The 17,562-nt window shown below is 50.3% G+C and overlaps 3 protein-coding genes across 3 annotated transcripts in view; 2 read left to right on the top strand and 1 right to left on the bottom strand.

Moving 5' to 3' along the window:
* Positions 1 to 6,630, top strand: part of LOC100897709 (uncharacterized) — a 7,346-nt gene extending 716 nt beyond the window's left edge. Inside the window, exons 3-6 of the mRNA XM_003747006.2 lie at positions 1,661 to 1,761; positions 4,260 to 4,861; positions 4,977 to 5,142; positions 5,276 to 6,630. Of these exons, the coding sequence (XP_003747054.2) occupies positions 1,661 to 1,761; positions 4,260 to 4,861; positions 4,977 to 5,142; positions 5,276 to 6,630 (2,224 nt within the window). The remainder of the gene's footprint in view (positions 1 to 1,660; positions 1,762 to 4,259; positions 4,862 to 4,976; positions 5,143 to 5,275) is intronic.
* A 374-nt stretch (positions 6,631 to 7,004) lies between these two features.
* Positions 7,005 to 9,173, top strand: LOC100897563 (ribosomal oxygenase 1). The gene is made up of 2 exons (XM_003747005.2): positions 7,005 to 7,027; positions 7,625 to 9,173. Coding segments are annotated over exons 1-2 (1,551 nt in total). The 5' UTR covers positions 7,005 to 7,025.
* Positions 9,174 to 11,893: 2,720 nt separating this feature from the next.
* LOC100897414 (transcription initiation factor TFIID subunit 3) lies at positions 11,894 to 15,868 on the bottom strand. Its single transcript, XM_003747004.2, has 12 exons — positions 15,465 to 15,868; positions 15,112 to 15,271; positions 14,950 to 15,018; positions 14,805 to 14,837; positions 14,516 to 14,714; positions 14,246 to 14,406; positions 13,739 to 14,114; positions 13,354 to 13,635; positions 13,042 to 13,253; positions 12,736 to 12,906; positions 12,355 to 12,617; positions 11,894 to 12,192 (listed from the first exon to the last, which is right to left on the bottom strand). The coding sequence occupies exons 1-12, from the start codon at positions 15,746 to 15,748 to the stop codon at positions 12,054 to 12,056; spliced, it is 2,349 nt and encodes a 782-aa protein (XP_003747052.1). The 5' UTR covers positions 15,749 to 15,868; the 3' UTR covers positions 11,894 to 12,053.
* Positions 15,869 to 17,562: the final 1,694 nt, after the last annotated feature.

Here is a 17,562-nt window from a genome sequence, read left to right as displayed (position 1 = left end):
GAGAATAACAAGACATTCCGAAGGCAGGAGCGATGGCAGCGGAAGTCGCAGCCGTACATAAACCGACTTTGGCGGATGCGGCACTGAAACTACTGCAACCGCAGTCATAGGCACGGCCATCGGCCCGGCGGCCGCTCTTCTCTTGGGATCTATTAGAGAAGTTTTGACGCAAATATTGTGCTTTCGCTTTCACCGACACCTATGCGGTAGCTTCCGTGGATTTGAGCGGGAATTCGCCGTCTCATCGAAACGGATCAGGACGATCGCCCCCGTCGAAGTTGACGGGGCTGATCGCTCGAACACATCCGAAAGCACTCGCGATTGATCTGCGGAGATTTGTTTGAACGAATACTCAGAAAAACGTTGTACTCACCGGTGCGCCGAAGAGCGTGAGCTATCCGCGGTGCCGTTCAGGTCCGAGTATTCCAAATCGGACTCACTTCGATCACCAGGGAGGTGAGAGGAGCTTCTAGGTCGTGTCAGAGTCAGTCAATATTGTCGAATATACCCTGGTCTAGCTGGTTCGTATAATGTAATGTGCATTATTCGTTTTGAAGGGAGCAACCCGAGAGCCTTGAACCTGGACGAGGCCAGAATCTCGGAGTCTTTGTTCTGTCAATGTCAGCCAGAGCGATGATCGCTTCCGCTATTAGTGCTATTATGTGACATGCTCGCTTCTGATTCTTTAGAGCATGGGATTCGATGAGTGGCTGTTGAATGCAGCATTCTTTCGTACCGCGTCACTCTTTGGAAGGATTTCATCTAGCACCCGGAACTTCGCTTGGAAGATGTCACTGACAGTTCTTGGTGGAAGTCGCCGTCGTTCACAGGGAAGAGTTTCGCCTGAGCTTGCATCTTCGGGAAACCACGGACATGCTTCTGCTGAACTTCACTAGATTTTCCGGACGAACGGATCTTCTAAGCTCCCCTCGAGCCCATCAATGACTATCGCCCCAGCATGAGAATTAACAAGCGCCAACTAATGATGAGGTCTAACATTACTCTGTGGCGCGAAATGCTTCACGGAGCATTCGGCGCGTGTCTTTTTTCTGTCGCGTGCCCAGACAAACCAGAAGCGGTTCTTGTTCGGCGGTTTCATCGGGGTACAGATGAGTGATTCAGATCCGGCTGCTGGTGAAGTGTCACTTCCCGTGAAGCGTTCTACGCACTCCCGAGATACTCGATGTCGGAGCTTTCAATAATTCTCTTCACATCCAACTCGACGCAGAGTGCTCATGAGACATTCTTTCACGTGATCTGGCTCCGCTCCCTTAATAGTCGCCTCGGATAGGGCTCGCGTAGATGGATTCCCGTGAGAATCTAGATGATTCAATTATCTTCATCGGAGTTGACGGCGGGCAGTGAGGACCGCAGCAACGGCTTTGAGATGATTTCTGCATCCGATCCGAATATTCAGCGAATTCAAATATTGGAGTGATCGATCGTGGGATTCTCAGTGTTTCCCCATCGTGTCTTCACTTCCAGGTCTTCGCCGAACGATCACCTACCACCCTGATCACACGGGGTCCACGAAAGTCTGCCTTCAGGGATCAGGAGCAAAAACATAGATATACGTTTCGTCGGGTAGGTATCCTGTATTATTTCTTCATTGCGATAATCTTCGCTCGAATGAGCCTCTTTCAATCGCTTCGCCTATTAGGATGGACAAACTTAACTTCCTCTCTTCACTGTGGGCACTCGTCTACTCCGGAACCTTCTTCATCCTGTGTCCTTGCGGAGCCGGCCATGATCGCCCCGGAGGTTCGGATACCCGGAGTTCAGGACGCCTTTTCTTCCGCGGGTCTCCCGCGACACTGCAGCACTCAAAGGATGCCCCCCCTCCAGGAAGTCTCCGTAGCATTGGGGGCTATCGTGTAGAGAGCCTCGAATCATTGTAAGAGACGCCGGGATTGATTGTGAGTTGCGTCGAGCGAGACTCTAGACCCCTGATGGAATCTGTTGGCATACGCAAGTGGCACTTCAAGGCAGCCGAATCGCTCTGGTTCCGACAGTCTGAGCCGGTCTGACGCTTCGCGGCCTTCGTGAGCTTGAAAGATTCACTCCGCCGGGAATCGATTGCGCTGCCGATGGGACACCCTCGAGGCCAGGGATCAAATATGTCGCGGTCTGCGTACGCGGGCTTTGACGAGCTCGAGTATTCTGAAGATTTTCGAAATAATGAAGTCGAGCTTGGCCGCCGAAACACGAGCAAAGACGACATCGAATTGAGAAAAATCATATCAGATCCGATTCTCAGGTCGCTCACGGGGTAAGCTCGCTGGACAGCGTTCGTGAGACAAAGAGCTTCACTGGAACTCAGACGTTGAAGCTCATGAATGATCCTCAACTCTCTTCCCGGAGGTTGAGGCTTCGATGAGCCCCTCTACCCAACGTAAACGAATGTTAAGCAATCTGAATGAGCTGTTGAAGATCGATAAATAATGAGATGGGTCCTTATTACTCTTATTAGATTGAGGTGCCTCATCGGAAGAGCGACATTTGATTTCGGGATCCATCTTTTGCTGAGTGAGCCCTCATTCCCCGCTATGGCACAGTCAGAAGAACGATTTGAACTAGTCTGCTCATTCAGGCTGATCGAATGCAAATATCATAGGTCACTCAAGCGAGCTCGAGTGAGACCATGAGAATTGAAATTAGTTTGATAGACTAAATATATCCAGCGTTCGGTCAGCTTCCTGATGGTTGGAGCCGTGTGAAGCAATTGATGCAATGATTTCGAGAGGATTTCTTCGAGAGGGAGCAATCGTTCCATCACACAAGAAATTCTGCCCGTCGAGCAAACAACACATTCCCCGGTCGCTTAATCGCGCTCACATATGAGAGCCGAGCTCCCAGAGAAGCCGTCCGCGAAAAAATTGAAAACGAGGAGTCTAAAGACCGCTCATCAGAAGGGGTTCATTATTATCGCGGATTCCAGGGTATCTCCCATGTCGTGGGATTCGCTCGCCGATTTTTTCCCTGACAGAAGATTATCACATGAAAGAATTCACCCTCACTACACATCCCCGTCTCGAGGCAATGTCGTATAGGTCGCGAACGTATTGTCCGAGTTGGTCACAGGCGAGCTCTATCGTTCACGGAACCTTGCGCCTTTCCAATAAGAATTCGTCGAACGGAGTCTCATACCATGGGTCATGAGTCACAGCACAACCTATTGGAAGAGCAGAGCCGTCGACGGGTGGCCGAATCGAGCATAGCCAATGTAATTCACGCAGAAGGCCGGACGTAAATATATCTCGACGGAAGCCGATTGAGCTCGAAGAAAATGGGAGGAAACCGAATGGCGTAGCTCAATATCGATTCCAAGTTGCTGATTTGTTCCCGTTTGGGTGAAGTAATCGAGTGAAGATTTGTTGCTGCTTTCCCGATGCTGCCGTAATCGCAGGACCGATGCGATCTGGCTACGAATGACTCAAGTGTTTGCGGTGGCCGAGGTGGGATGGCTCTCGTCTGTTTACCTATATTGCGTTGATAAACCGGGCGTGGTTCCCACCGTGTGAGCGATTCGAGTGCTTTGCGGGCAGCCCACCAGGACCGGCCATCGCAGGCGCCACAAGCTCCTCGGAACCAGTCATCGCCGCGTAAAGAATAGGAGCGGCTGGTTGCCGAATCCTCTCGATGTGCGTTCGAAGCGAGCGCGGATTTCTTTCCTCGAGAAGGGTTTTCACCGCTCTCTTAGATGGGCTCCTAGGAACTTGAGGCTGCTCGATGCATCCTGTACTCGAAATTTAGGTGCTCGCAGAGCAGTCGAGGAACTGGTTGGTATTTCGTTTCATTTGAATCGAAAGCGGGTAATCATCTGAGCAACTCCGGCGCCGAAAGCCACAAGGTTCGCTTTTATGATTGACGTAGAGGGCGCTGTCATGATTTACGGCTTCCAGGAGAGTTTAAGGTCCAGGAAAGCGAGCGGAGACAACACTGTTCCCTCGCAGGATATCTTCATGGGAGGAAAGGTGAGTGGGGAAACCAGGCGCTGGACGATGGAGAAAGAGTTTGAAAGCGTTTATTTCCACTGACCGACGGAGCTTCCCGTGGCAATCGTCACATCTCCATCGTTCACTAAATGATCGATACCGAGCGTGAAATGAGCCGTGCGAGACTGAAATCTGTTTTGTTCACGTGCAGCCATCGGGTGAGCTCCAAGGCATGATCGGAGCACCAGGGAATGTTGAACACTGACCCGGGATGTCGGAGGAATTCGAATATGATCACCTGACCGAGATAATTACCGAACGGAGAGCATCCTCTGGAGATGTGGCCTTCTGACGTCGTGGTCTGCCTGTTCCTCGGCGTCGCTCTCGCCGATCGTTCGCTTATCCGACGCCGAGTGGATCAGCTTCGAGTATACAATTCCTACAAACATTTGTGCCGTGGAGATACTAAACGTGAACCGAACCTAATTGCTCTGGCCGGAGATGTGTGCTACTGTGATCATCTCTGTGTGAAATTCGGCGATTGCTGCGTCGACTACCCTGGAAGTGAGGCCATCAGAAATGAGAACTTCACCTGCGAGCGCTTAGGGCATGGTTTCAAGTTTTATTACTCGTGGTCGAGCTGTGCTAATGACACTCTGAAGAGGGGTTGCACATCGAGTGAGCAGAGGCCGTCGTCCTTGATGCATGAGCCCGTATACCTCAACGGGACGCTCTACAAGAACATCTACTGCGCTCGATGCTCTCAGTCAGAGCACTACATAAAAACTCACAAGTATAAGTGGAGGGAAAAGTCAGCCTGGAAGCCCGCTGTCCCGCCTCACGGCGAAGAGTTGAAAAAGATCTTCAAGGGTCGAAGCTGGATTTACAATGAGTCTTCGAGGGAATACCATATCTTCTTTCAAGAGGTACCTAGGTCTATTCGACAAATTCATTCATTTACTCATCGTTCATGAGTAGATGTGGATATCGCGGACTGAGATATTCTAAATGGAATTCAATACCTCCTCCTACCGCATTCAGCAAGAGTTCAGAATGTGGCTCTATATCGAGGAATTCGACTGGACGAATTTCACCGATGTCTTCAACACGAGCTTGTGCCCACCCTTTCAAACCGTGAATTTCTGCACGGATCCCACGACACCGTACGCTGATCTCTGCGCGGCATACACCGCGTATGTACATACAGGTGAGCGGGAATCTGTGGGTTAATTTTTGGAACTTTAGGTGCTCCCTTTCAATCCATTGTTAGCGGAAGATTCGATCAGGCGAGGATTATCTGTCCGAGTTTATGATTCATTGACTTCATTCATTTTCCGCAGTCTCAAACGGTAATATCACCGTCTACAGAAACGCTCACTGCGCGCTATGCAGCGGCGTTCCTCTGGGAAACCTCACCGTGGGATTGCCAATCCCACCTCGCGAAGAAACGACAACCACTATCGGTAACTTCATACCTGTGAAGGAAATCGAGTGCCCATTGGGCGCCGTGCACGTTATGGGTTTCTGCAAACCAATTCTGTGTCAGTTAGGGTTCGAGTGGAACGGCGTCCAATGCGTAACGGAAACCGGTCAGGCCGGATGCTTCTACTTGACGCTTGACGTGAAATGGGTCCGCTTTGTAGATAGCAATATATTGTTGTGGAACCATAAATGGTTTAGTCCCTACACCAATATCACAGATAGATTTGGCGTTGTCACCAATGTGAAGGTGTGCACCTTCACGCCGATTACCACAGCTATAACCCCGACTATGGAGCGAATATCTGAAGTGTGTCTGATTAGTTCCTGTATCTGCTTGAGCCTACAAATTATTACCTATATCATCCTTCCCTCCATGCGCACGACACGTTCCGGAAAAATCGTGATTTTATTGAGTCTGAGTATCGTCTTGGGTCACGTCATGTTCCTGGTCAAAGACGACACCGAGCCGGGGAACAACGTCTGTAAGGCGGTTGCTGTCCTGGCGCATTTCTTCTACATAGAATCTTTCTTCTGGATGCTGGTGATGGCCATAGATTCGTGCAGATGTTTGGCGTTCAATGTGTTCTCCAGGACGGAGAGCCACGTCATGCTGCGATACGCAATTTTCGCTTTCCTGGGCACGCTGAGCGTCGTCTCTCCCGCCCTCGCTCTCGACTTCCTGGTGCCTTCCAGTGGCTTCGCCCCGATGTACGGCGAGGAGGTGTGCTGGTTCGGGAATCGGGGAGGCTTCATGATGTTCTTCGCTGTTCCTGTGCTGATCATCATCCTAGCGAATTTCGCGCTCTTCATCATCACCGCCGTAAAAGTTCGTTCGGTGCAGAAGAAAGCTCGTAGCTTAACACAGCAATCGAATTTCAAATCTGAAATCGTCCGCATGAAACTCTACCTCAGACTAGCCGTAATCATAGGACTAACGTGGTTATTCGGGGTGCTCACATTTTTGGTTGACAGTGGGAGCTCCGAAATCTACACGTATGCTTTCTTTCTGCTAGGTTTCGTGCAGGGGGTTTTCATATTCGTGGCTTTCACTTGTAAAGCCCGAATCCTCAGGGACATCCGCGTAGTGATTGAGACTAAATCCATAAGTCGTAGTTCGCTGTACCGAACAAGCACGAACTTGGCGAGCGTTCCGTCGGCCAGAACGGATCGTTCGGTGCCTCTATTGAAACCCGGGAATAACTCATCTGCGTGAAATGTTTTGTCCTGGTCTGGTATCATCATCAGGGAGCGAATAAAACTGATGAGATTGTTCTCTGGCTTTCGCTCTTGAGTCATCATCGCTGACTGACTGAAGACTTTGGGGTCCATTTTGGTCTTTCGGATGCCGCGGGGAGGCAATCCGAGAAGTGCCGAAGCTCGAGCCAACGGATAGAACTCCGAGAAGGCCGTCGGTCACATTCAATTTCACCAAGTCCCGAGACTTTCATGGCGCCCATCGCTCATGACTCAAGACGCTCACCGTCGACCGCCTGCCACGTACGAACAGCGTGAAGTGAAGATCACGTCATCAACAGCCGCCACGTTTGTTGATTTTGTCGCCCCTCGACTTGACTCTCTCAGTTCAGCACCGACTGTCAGAGGATTCGAATGTAAGTTCTGTGATGAAATTCCACGATTTCCGGGAGCAATCCGATTTCCTTATTTTCGAGTAGAACCGCCCAGGGTCTGTCGTACCGCAGGTACACATTTCCGCCAATGACTGAGATTCAGTGACTGCCCGGAGTGAGCTCGTACACTTGATTTCGTACGGTTTGTTATGAAACCAGAATCATCCAAGAATCGATTGTCTGCTAGAACCGGTGTTACTGAGAGTTCTGAGAGAGACTGAGCGCTCTGCACGTGCTCGTCGCCCACGGAGTCGTTCTTCAGAGATCGATCGCTGCCCCTTCCGCGGCTCTCTATCGGAACGAATCCCGGAGAAGGCTATCTGTGTGTGAACTAGAAGTGTCCGAGCAGAATACTCGTGTTTCCGAACTACTCTAAGCACAGTCGCTTCTCCGCGCCTCGGACCTCAGCACAGGGACGGAGTGCTATTCCGAAGGTGGAAGAGCGCGTAAGCCGGTGCTGTCACGCTACTGGTTCGTCGAATCTTCTCATCCACTCGCTACAGTGACATCGGACCCATAAGTCTGCCGAGCTCTGACCGTCTCGGAGAACGAATCACTGAAAGTCTGTTCTTCGCGCAGGATGGATACGAAGGGCCTGAAAAAAAAGATGAAAAAGAAACTTCCGAAGAAGAAACCGTCGCTCGTGAAAGCGGTTCTCGATGAAGCGAAGAGGAACGAGAAGAAGTTGGCTCAGAAATCGGGCGGATGCCCTACGTCAAAACAAGCCGCAGGTGAAAGTGACTACATCATCGACGGCAGCGCGTCGGTCGCTCCCAAGGACTACATCGAGAAGCCGTCGAGTACTGAGAGAGCGGAAGCTGCTTTCGCGTGGCTCATAGCGCCGGTGTCGACCCAAGATTTCTACAAGAATTATTTCGAGAAGAAACCATTCGTCGTACGGCATAAGGATCCCTCATATTATAAACATCTGCTTAGCACAAAGCAGCTGGATACAGTGTTACGCGAGCGAGACGTTCACTTCGAGAAAAACATCGATTTGACGTCTTACGTCAACGGCAAGAGAGAGACGGTCTTGTTGGAGGGGAGAGCTCTACCAGCGCTCGTTTGGCAGTACTACTCCGAAGGCTGTTCGGTGCGTCTCCTCAATCCGCAATCGTACGTCGAGGCTGTCCACACTCTATGCTACACGCTGGCTGAGCACTTCTCCTCGTTCGTGGGAGCGAACGTCTACTTGACTCCTGCCGGAACGCAGGGTTTCGCGCCACATTGGGACGACATCGACGCGTTCGTCCTTCAGCTTGAAGGCAAAAAACGATGGAAAGTCTATGAACCGAGAAACGAGGACGAAGAACTGCCGCTTGTGTCGTCCGGGAACTTGGATCGGGATGAGCTCGTCGACCCGCCGATCATCGAGACCACACTAGAGACCGGCGATCTGTTGTACATGCCTCGAGGCTTCATCCATGAGGCCTCGAGTTGCGAGGACGACCATTCTCTGCACATCACAATCTCTGCCAACCAGAGGAACACGTGGTCGGATTACCTCAAGATCCTCCTCCCCGCAGCGCTCGAGCTCGCCACAGAGTCCAACGTAGAGTTCCGAAGGACCCTCCCACGGAATTATTTGCAGAATATGGGCGTCATGCATTCGGACCTTGAGAACAAAGCGCGGCAGATGTTCTCGGAGATCGCTTCGAACCTGGTCCAAAAGCTCCTGAAAGAAGCACCCTTTGACCCGGCGGCGGACCAGATGGCCGTGAACTATATGCATGATTCTCTCCCACCCGTTTTGAATTCTTCCGAGAAAGAGCTAACGGCAAGCCATCGAGCGAGATGGAATTGCGAGACGCTCAATGGGAACTCCTCTTTCGACCATGTCAATCCGGAAACTGAAGTGTGCTTGATCTCGAAGAACTGCGTGCGCGTCGCCTCAGAAGAAGAATCGGTATTCGCGTATCATATCGCTGACAACACGAGCGTGTACCGAGAGCGCGAAGAACCCTATAAAATTGAAATAACCCCTCCCGAAGCTAACGTCATTGAGTTCCTTGTCTCGAAATATCCAGCTTTCGTTCGCTTGAAGGACATCCCGCTCGAGGGCTCACCGGAAGATGTCAGAGAGATCATCCACACGCTCTACTTCAAGAACCTCCTTCTTGCGAAGTGAAGCGCTGAATTTGTAAATTGTGAAAATCGACATATTGATGTTGATATCGAGCCTTCCAATAAAGAAGCTGGTGGTGTCGGTTATGCCGGGAATATGATTTCACCTGTCCTCTTTGAAATCACCAACATTATCCGTAATTAGCCCACACAATCCTCGCGGGAATAAGGTGTACATACACTCGCGATTTATCAAAGCGGCGTGTCTCTGGCGATTACAGGTATGATGCGGCGGCATAAAACTTTATGGATACCTCGAGCAATTCTCCATGGCAGAGAGCGACCCTGAAAGGAGCGCATCTCCCTGCCATCATGAAAACAGCGGCCCCAAAGCAGGTCGCATTGAAGAAGGTTCCAGCGTCCGCTCACGAGCACCGCACTGGACTCCATGGCGGCAGAGCGTTCGCGCTTCTGGCAGTATGGTGAGTTGATGTCGGTTCAGAATAATTGCTTCTCCAGGTTCGTATCCAGCCATTGTGGCGGTCCACATTAGACGCGTCGATTGATCTGCGGAGGGAAATTCATTCGAGATCTCTCCTTGCAGGTACTTCTTTAGCTTTACAACGCTCATATTGAATAAGTACTTCTTATCGTCACAAGATGGAGATCCCATTGTATTGGCAGTGTGTCAAATGTTGGCATGTTGTCTAGTGGGAGGTGTGCAACTACAATGTGTGAAGAAACCAGGGTCTTCCTACGCCAAAAAAGAGAAACTCTCGAGCGCAGCTGTCCTGGGAACCCTTCGATTCTGCACCGTCCTTTTCGGTGAGTGTACGATTAGGAATCAAAAAATTGGCGATCGGCCTGAGCGCAAATCGGTTCAGAGGGCATCTTCCCTCGACCAAGAGAGTCTTGTCCACCGCGCCTCTACGCCAGCCTCGTACATAAGGGCTTCCCAACAGCTTATTTCCCTTCCTTCTCTAGGGGGAACTAACGAGGGGTTCTCTCGACCTTCCAGGTCTAGTCACTCTGTGGTACGTGCCGGTGTCGTTTGCAGAAACGGTTAAAAGCTCCGCGCCGGTTTTCACGGTGCTCATTGCTCATGTAGTGATCGGGGAACGCACTCCGTGGCTTGTTGCGCTTTCTTTGATGCCCATCATGATCGGCCTTGCCTTATGCTCCGCCAACGAGCTCAGTTTCAACCGCTCGGGATTCTTCGCCGCTATGCTCACGAACGTCGTTGAATGGTGAGTTAGATGAGAGTACCGAGGACAAGAAGGACGAACTCGAGCTCCGGTCTCCGTGGCCTACTTCGAGCGTGATTCTCCAGAAGAAAAATCTGAATCGTCGTTCTCCAGTTTCCAGAATGTTCATTCGAAGCATATGCTCTCGGAAGACAGCAATCGGATGTCACCGCTGGAGTTGCAGGCGACTTCATCGTTCTTTTCCGTTCTGTTGTCGCTCCCTTTGTTCCTAATTCACACGCCGAGCTCTGCCCAGGACGATGCATATCCTCCTCTTCTGGTCCTGGCCTTCGCAGCCGTCTCCTTCCACCTCCAGAGTCTGGTCGAATACGCTTTACTGACTCGAATCTCGCCCGTGACGCACAGCGTTGCCAACACGGTCAAACGCGCTTTGATGATCTGGTTATCGACCTTCGTTTTCGGTAATCCCGTCACGTTCCTCAGCGGAGTCGGGACCCTGATCGTGTTTCTCGGTGTGCTGCTCTACAATCACACCCGGGAGATCGCGTATAGATCACACGCTCCCAACATAAAACTGAAAGAGGTCCTAGTCACTGATCACGACGTATAGGTCGGGAGCTAATGTTTGCTTTCATATTTATACATATAGTTGTCTGAGCTAGGGTAAGATCTGCGAATGATTCGACAGCCTCTCCAGCAAATCGAAGGAACAGACAATATGTCGGAGCTCGGCAGTCTTGAGGATTCCGCAATTGGATCGGAGTTTCGCCGACTCCTCGGATGCTCAGCTTCGGATACGGCGAGCGATCTGTATCTTGTGATAGTTCATGATTCCCAAGCTGTTGTGAGATTGACTTTCCTCGGAAGCCTACGTGAGCTAGCATCGAAGGAGCTAGAGTGTGTAGGAGGTTAGTGAATGTAATGGGGAGATGTTTGTGAAGGAATGGATGATGAAGGAAATTCAGGATGAATAAAGTCTATTTTGGAACATTCATCGAATCTTCAACTTGGTGCTCTTTGTGCGCCGGGACCGAATTCCCGAAAACACAAGACGGGGAGACTCTCTTGAGGTCGCATCGTGCAGGTCAGATCGACCCACGCCCCGTCGGGGAGATGGTGGATCCTCAAGGACGGCATACCGTATATCTTCAGATGGGTCGTGATGCCGTCGCTGTAATGATGCTGAATGATGGAGTAGGTTATCGTTCGATATGTAGTCGCTCATCAGTACTTCAGAATGAGATTTGAGTCAGCTGATCATGCTACTCTTCCCTATAAAGGATTTCATCTGGAAGGCATCAAATGCGACAAAATGATCAGAGTAGAGTGGCTGGGAACCAGGAATGAACAAATTTTATTCGCAATTTATTATTCCATTTCTACGGATAATCGCGGGTTTGGGCTCGTATGCCTAGTCTCTGACAATAGCTGTCTTTGAATCATTTATGCACATGTTTTATTTACATAGAATAATCGACTCGGCCGAGGAAGATTTTACAGCTCCAATTAAGTATGTACCCATCTCGCTCTTGCGTGATACCTCCATTCTATCAGGGAAGGATGCGCAAGCTGTTTAAATACAGAACCAAACAGGGGAATATTCACAGAGGTAGAAGCTGAAAAGTATCCACGCTACAACATCGTGATCTCGATTGGAACAAACAAAAGCGCTCTCTCTCACTTTTTTTCACGATCGCGTTCTCTCGCTCAATTATAAACAAATTATTACCACAACTGACTCATTTTTTGATTTTCTGATGTTTCTTCTGAGGCTTTTTGTTCTTTGTACAGCGCGTGCAGAACCACTGGACATCCTCGGACGGCGGCTCATCGATACCAACGCACTCCCAGTGGTACCAATCGTCACACTGATCACATCTGGAATAAGGACGGTATGAGTCGGTTGTTCGCGCCGTATCTCACACGGGAAACTCCGGGGAAGGGCCATGGAACTATCTTCCGTGCCACAAGGGAATTCATCGTTATCTATCAGCGAGCTCTCGAAGGGCTCGACGATCCTCTCAGGAAAAGCAAACTAACCCGATCATTGGACTTCCGTCGTCGGGTTTTGCACAAGCTGGACAAATCCAGATTTTGTTACCGTCTTCGTCTATCGTTGTTCCGACGGTAACAACCTCGACTTGAGCTCCTTTCGAGTCCTTTTTCTCCTTGGATTTCTTCTCCTTCTCCTCTTTCTTTATCGCTTGTTTGGGTTTCTTCTTGTCTTTTTTCGACGATGGAGCGGGTATCGGTGTAATTGTAATCTCGGGGTGAACAGGCGTCACCGGTAGCGGTGAGAGAACCTAAAAAACCAATCGAAGGTCAATCATTGGCCTACTCTTTGCGAGTTCACGGTTAAAGGTCCCCCGAAGTAGAATCTTCCGCCGGGAACCTCTCGAGTGGCGTTTCCCCAAGTCCCACCTTGGAGTTCTTCGATGATGGGGTGGTTTTCTCCTTCTTATTGCTAGGAGGCTTCTTTGGCTCCTTGATGCGCAACGCTTTGGAAGCGGGAGGAGAACTCATCTTGACAGGAGACAGGTCATCACTGTCGGAGTCGACTTCGTTGACCATCGCCTTCAGGATCGAGGTCTTCTGCTCAAGGAGAGAAAATATTCAGGAGCTGCGGTTTGACTGTGGTGAGGGTTCCCGGATAGATTTCGAGAGTGTCGGGGAGGAAGGATAAGAGCTTTCCCCGTTAAGGAATTCCACCGATAGAGAGCGACTCACCTTCTCCTTCTCTTTCTCCTTTTCCTTGGGAGCCGGAGTCGTACTTATTAGCGGAGTGGGCGCAAAAAGCTGCTCTGTGAGTGAAGATGCCGAACTCAGCTTGAGAGTGAGCTTGGGAACTTCCTTCTTCTTCGATTTGTCCTTCTTATCTTTTCGCTCCTTCTTCTTGTCTTTCTTCTTGAACTTGTCTTCCACCTCGATGGGAGGCATTCCTGTAATCGGGAGGTACTCCTTAGAAATGAGAAAAAGACAAGCGAGATCTCCCGATCGGGGAAGGTCTCAACGTAGACTCGAAGGCCGCGCGCTACTTACCCTTACGCTCGGCGAGAGTTTTAACAGTGAGGGTGCTCACGATCGGTGGAGGCGGAGGTGGCGTCGGAGTGGGAGGTTTCGGTGGAATGGGTGTAATGGTCACTGAGGGCGTCAGGAATGAACTCGAGTCTTCGTTGGTGGGCTGATCTGGCATCTGACGAACCAACTCCACTAGCGGACTCGCCTTGACGGCGTTCTCCTTACGCGCCCCGCTTGTTGGAACTTTCTTTTCGCGGACCTCTGGTTCGTCCGGAGGCGTTTTCGGTCGATCCGAGAAATCGGCTGTATGAATTGAACGGTTTCAACGTTACAAAGAGTCAAAGCGTTGGAGTCGAGCATTCGTTCGGGGAAGACCACCGAAGGAGCGCAAGCTTGAAAAACTCACCGTTGGATTTCACATCGACATCCATATCGCTATCGCTCAGGTAATCGTAATAATCGTCAACTTGTAACTTCTTTCGAGCTCGGTCATCGTCCCGAGACTTCTCAGCAGTACTCTTTCGCGCAGATTCGACAACTGAGTTGATGGCGTCATCGATGTTGCGTGAAAGAACCGCCTTTTCATCCTTGTCGATGGTCGGATCTTCATTATCGCAATTGTCGTCCATTCGAAGTTTAAGCGAGCTTAGACTTTCGTTGTCGGAGACAATGGCCGCCTCTGGATGAACTGTTTCAGCTATGGTCTCTAGTTTCACTTTCGGTATGGGTTTTGGGCTTAGATTCTTCTCTTCAGCAAGGGATAGCCGCGGAGCTTTCGCAGCCTGTGGAAGAGCAATTTCGTAGGGTGCAGCCCGAAAGGAAAAAAATCGAGGAAATTCCCCGACGGGAAATTTCCGCGTTCGATCGGTTGGGATGAACGTATACAGTGAGCTCGAGCTCGATGGGAACTAACCTTGGGCGAACGACCTCCGGGACTTTTGCGCTTCTTGCCTCGCTTGGGTTCCTTCGTTTTCTTCTCTTTCACCGGTTTCTCGATCTTTATTGATGTCACTATCGATTCGCCATTGACTTTCTCATCGAAGAACTTGTTGGCTTTCGATTCCGCTGTCTTGGCTGTGGAAATCCCGACCAGTCGGCGGGGTTAGTATTCGAACTCGCTTGAGGATGATGCATGAAAATTGAACTCCTCAAGACTCTGATCTGAATGGGGAGACAGTCGCACCTTTCCGTTTCTTTTTCGTTGATTTGCTGGGATGCCCCTCCTCGGAACTATCTCCGTCAGAGCGCAAATCCAAGAGAAGCTTCGAAGGCTGGCAAGGATCGGGAAGTTTTCCTTCTCGAATAGCTGACAAATATCCTGAAGGTGTCATCAAGACTGCGCCCACTTCGCGCATCGGAGTTCCCTCGTCTGCTGTTGGCACCTATCGAAGGAATATGATCGGATGAGTCCCACCGCTCTAGAACAGGTGCACTGTTCGGGCGAAGAAGACAAATCTCTCACGTGAACTTACGGGGTCTCCTATGTTGACAAGGGATTCATGGCCCTGCGAAGAACGAAGATTTCAAAGGGTCAACGATTTTCGATCGGGCCGAGGGCATCTTAAAGCCCAACCATATTTTCTCAAACACTATGTCCGGATATTGCTGAAGACTCACCTTCGCTCTCTTGTTAATTGTGAGCTTTATCGATGCGCCTTCCTCAGTTCGCCTTATGGTCGTCTCGACCTGCACGGGCAATGCGATCGTCAAGTCTTGTCATAGATTCGATAACCACGGAACAGGTGAAATAATCGCGGTAATAACTGATTCTGATCTCACTTGGGGTGACTCGGGTACAACCGTATGGGCATCGGAGGTCTCTTCCTCTTGATCCGGCCGAATACTCGGTAGATGTGGCTCGATCCATTCGGGTTTCTGGGGGTCCTGGGTCTTCGGGAAGCACAGTAATGGAGCTTGTTCGATCGGATACAGCGGTAGTCTGAAATTCGGGGAATCGGCTTAACGTCGGGCCTGTTTCGAGCTGTCGTTAATTCTTCGATCGGGGCGAAGAAGCAGCGACACCGCCGTCGGTACGAGCTGTTTCGGGTAAGAAACTTCAGAGGCGGCGATTCTCAACGGTATCCGTTCGCATTACGGGTAGAAAGTTCGGGACCCAATCATGGAAAACTCACTTTTTCGGGAATGGAAGGGAGTCAACATTGAGCATATAGTCGAGGAGTTCCCGCTCGGTGAGACCGAAGTCTCGGAACGCGAGAAACACGTCCTCGGTGTTCGATTCGGTGCGGCCCGCTGCATTGGCGTAGCTGGTCGTACATTTAGATAGTTCTATCATGTACTTTTGAAGGACATCTACCAGTATGCCGAGCGACGTTTGGCTCACATTATGCCAGCCGATATTCTGACAAATGTGGCCGACCGCAACCTTCAGAACCTCCACCGAGAACGCTCGGCTCATATTACTCTGAGGCCTCAACGCTCATTTACAGAGGCTCTGATCGAGGCCTGGATGCGAAAAACTCGACATTTAACGTCAGAATCAAATTTTCACAACACGCACCGCCTCACAGACCAACACTACAACGAAAGCATCTGATGATGATAATGCGCCGTCGATATGAGATGATCTTTGCTTGCTGCTCTTGATCTGCGCGGGCGCCTCCGACGAGTATATCAATGTCGGAGGCCACGTCGATTCCGCCGTCCGTAGGTGGGGGCGTCGCTTCCTTCTGATGCCCATCTTCATCGACGAGATCCGGCACATCGTTAGGAGTTGTTGTGACCCGATGAGTTCCAAGTTTTCGCAGAAAAAAATCCCTGAGAGTCTCCTAGTCTCAAGCTACGAGCTCTCAGTAACCCGTCGGCAGGATCCTATCGCGACGTTTTCGTTATGCCAGATGGGTCTTCTGTTAGATCGGGTAGAGAACTTTAAGGAATTCGTGACTGGAATGAGTTGTGACTCTTCAAGTCCGATTCTCGCCCGACATCTGTACTGCCGCGAGAGTCCATCTCGAATCCATTCAGATATGTTCTGCGGGATCATGACAAGGCAACTCGGAAAGGTAAACTTGGGAGACGTCAGGACCTGAGAATTCACCATCCGATCATCCAGCACTTCCTGCAAGGATCACCGCCCCCATGATACCCACACCCTTGACAAAAGACTCCATCTGCCGTGATATCTCTGTGGCAAAGTTCACCACGGGCGATTCTAACAAAGAATCATAAAATGAAATACGGTCGCTCGAAGATGATCGACGATTGACGACTCTCTGCTTAGAAATCTGTACATATGCTCTGGGATTCGTAGCCGGTTGGGATTCGTAACCGTCGATTATTATTGAAATTCAGAATCTATACAATGTACATCTATCTAATAATCGGGTCTAGGTAATCTTACATCACAACAAAGGCCGGCGGCCATTTTTTTTGAGGGAGAGGGTGAAAACAGCCAGGATTCTACCCGCTGAATCAACGGCGCATGTCTAGGTAACCTTACATCACAACAGAGGCCGGCAGCACTTTTTTTGAGGGATAGGGCGGAAATAGCCAGGATTCTACTCGCTGAAGCGATGAGTCAATAGAGGAATCGGAAAATTGGATTGATTTCCGAACTTCGATTCCTCCGGCCTATATATGACGACTTCGGAATTCCCTTATGCAAATGACGTGGAATCTGTTCAGCTACACGGTGGAGACTATACCATATCGATCAGGAACGTTTGTGAATTTTCATACCGATTCTTCCAACATACCCGATTATATCGCTATTCACTTGCTTTGCGAGGGAAACCTTATATCCGAGTGATGATACCGTCAACTCATATCCTCACTCCCACACTTCGAAACCCCTCGTGAAAGCCGACAGGTTCCTTTCGTCCGAACCTCTAATAAGTCTCAGCAACCGCGATGACGCGACTCAAAGGAAGGGTTTATCAAAGATTCACTTGGACTTTGCATCGCTCGAGTTTGCACACTAACGGAATGGCATACGCTGGGACACTGGACACTCCTACTGTTTCGACAAGGGCGATCAAAGTTACGGACTTGGATGATACGGGCGAGGATGGAGAAACTTCATCTCGAAGATATATCGTATCGGTGCTTGATAAGCCCCTCCCTTGAGGAGGGTGCCTCTTTTCGGAAGCTGTCATCGCGCGCTTCGATCCGAAAAAGGTTGAAAAGGTCACCTCCTCCTCGGGCGAGGAGTGGGACATGTTATCTCGATGATATATCCTATACCTACAGGTATTCGATCGACCCTTGCCCGGG

This window comes from Galendromus occidentalis, unplaced genomic scaffold (assembly GCF_000255335.2).
Source record: "Galendromus occidentalis unplaced genomic scaffold, Mocc_1.1 scf7180000077511, whole genome shotgun sequence".
NCBI classification, from domain to species: domain Eukaryota; kingdom Metazoa; phylum Arthropoda; class Arachnida; order Mesostigmata; family Phytoseiidae; genus Galendromus; species Galendromus occidentalis.
This window is presented reverse-complemented; position numbering and strand designations above follow the sequence as displayed.

Bases quoted from the DNA above. Each gene is read 5' to 3' on its own strand.
- LOC100897414 (XM_003747004.2), bottom strand. From the start codon at position 15,748: ATGAGCCGAGCGTTCTCGGTGGAGGTTCTGAAGGTTGCGGTCGGCCAC. The intron at 12,907-13,041 runs GTGAGTCGCTCT...CTCCTTGAGCAG, and splicing joins AGGAGAAAGAGAAGGAGAAG to AAGACCTCGATCCTGAAGGC. The intron at 12,618-12,735 runs GTGGGACTTGGG...TTGGTTTTTTAG, and splicing joins CATCATCGAAGAACTCCAAG to GTTCTCTCACCGCTACCGGT.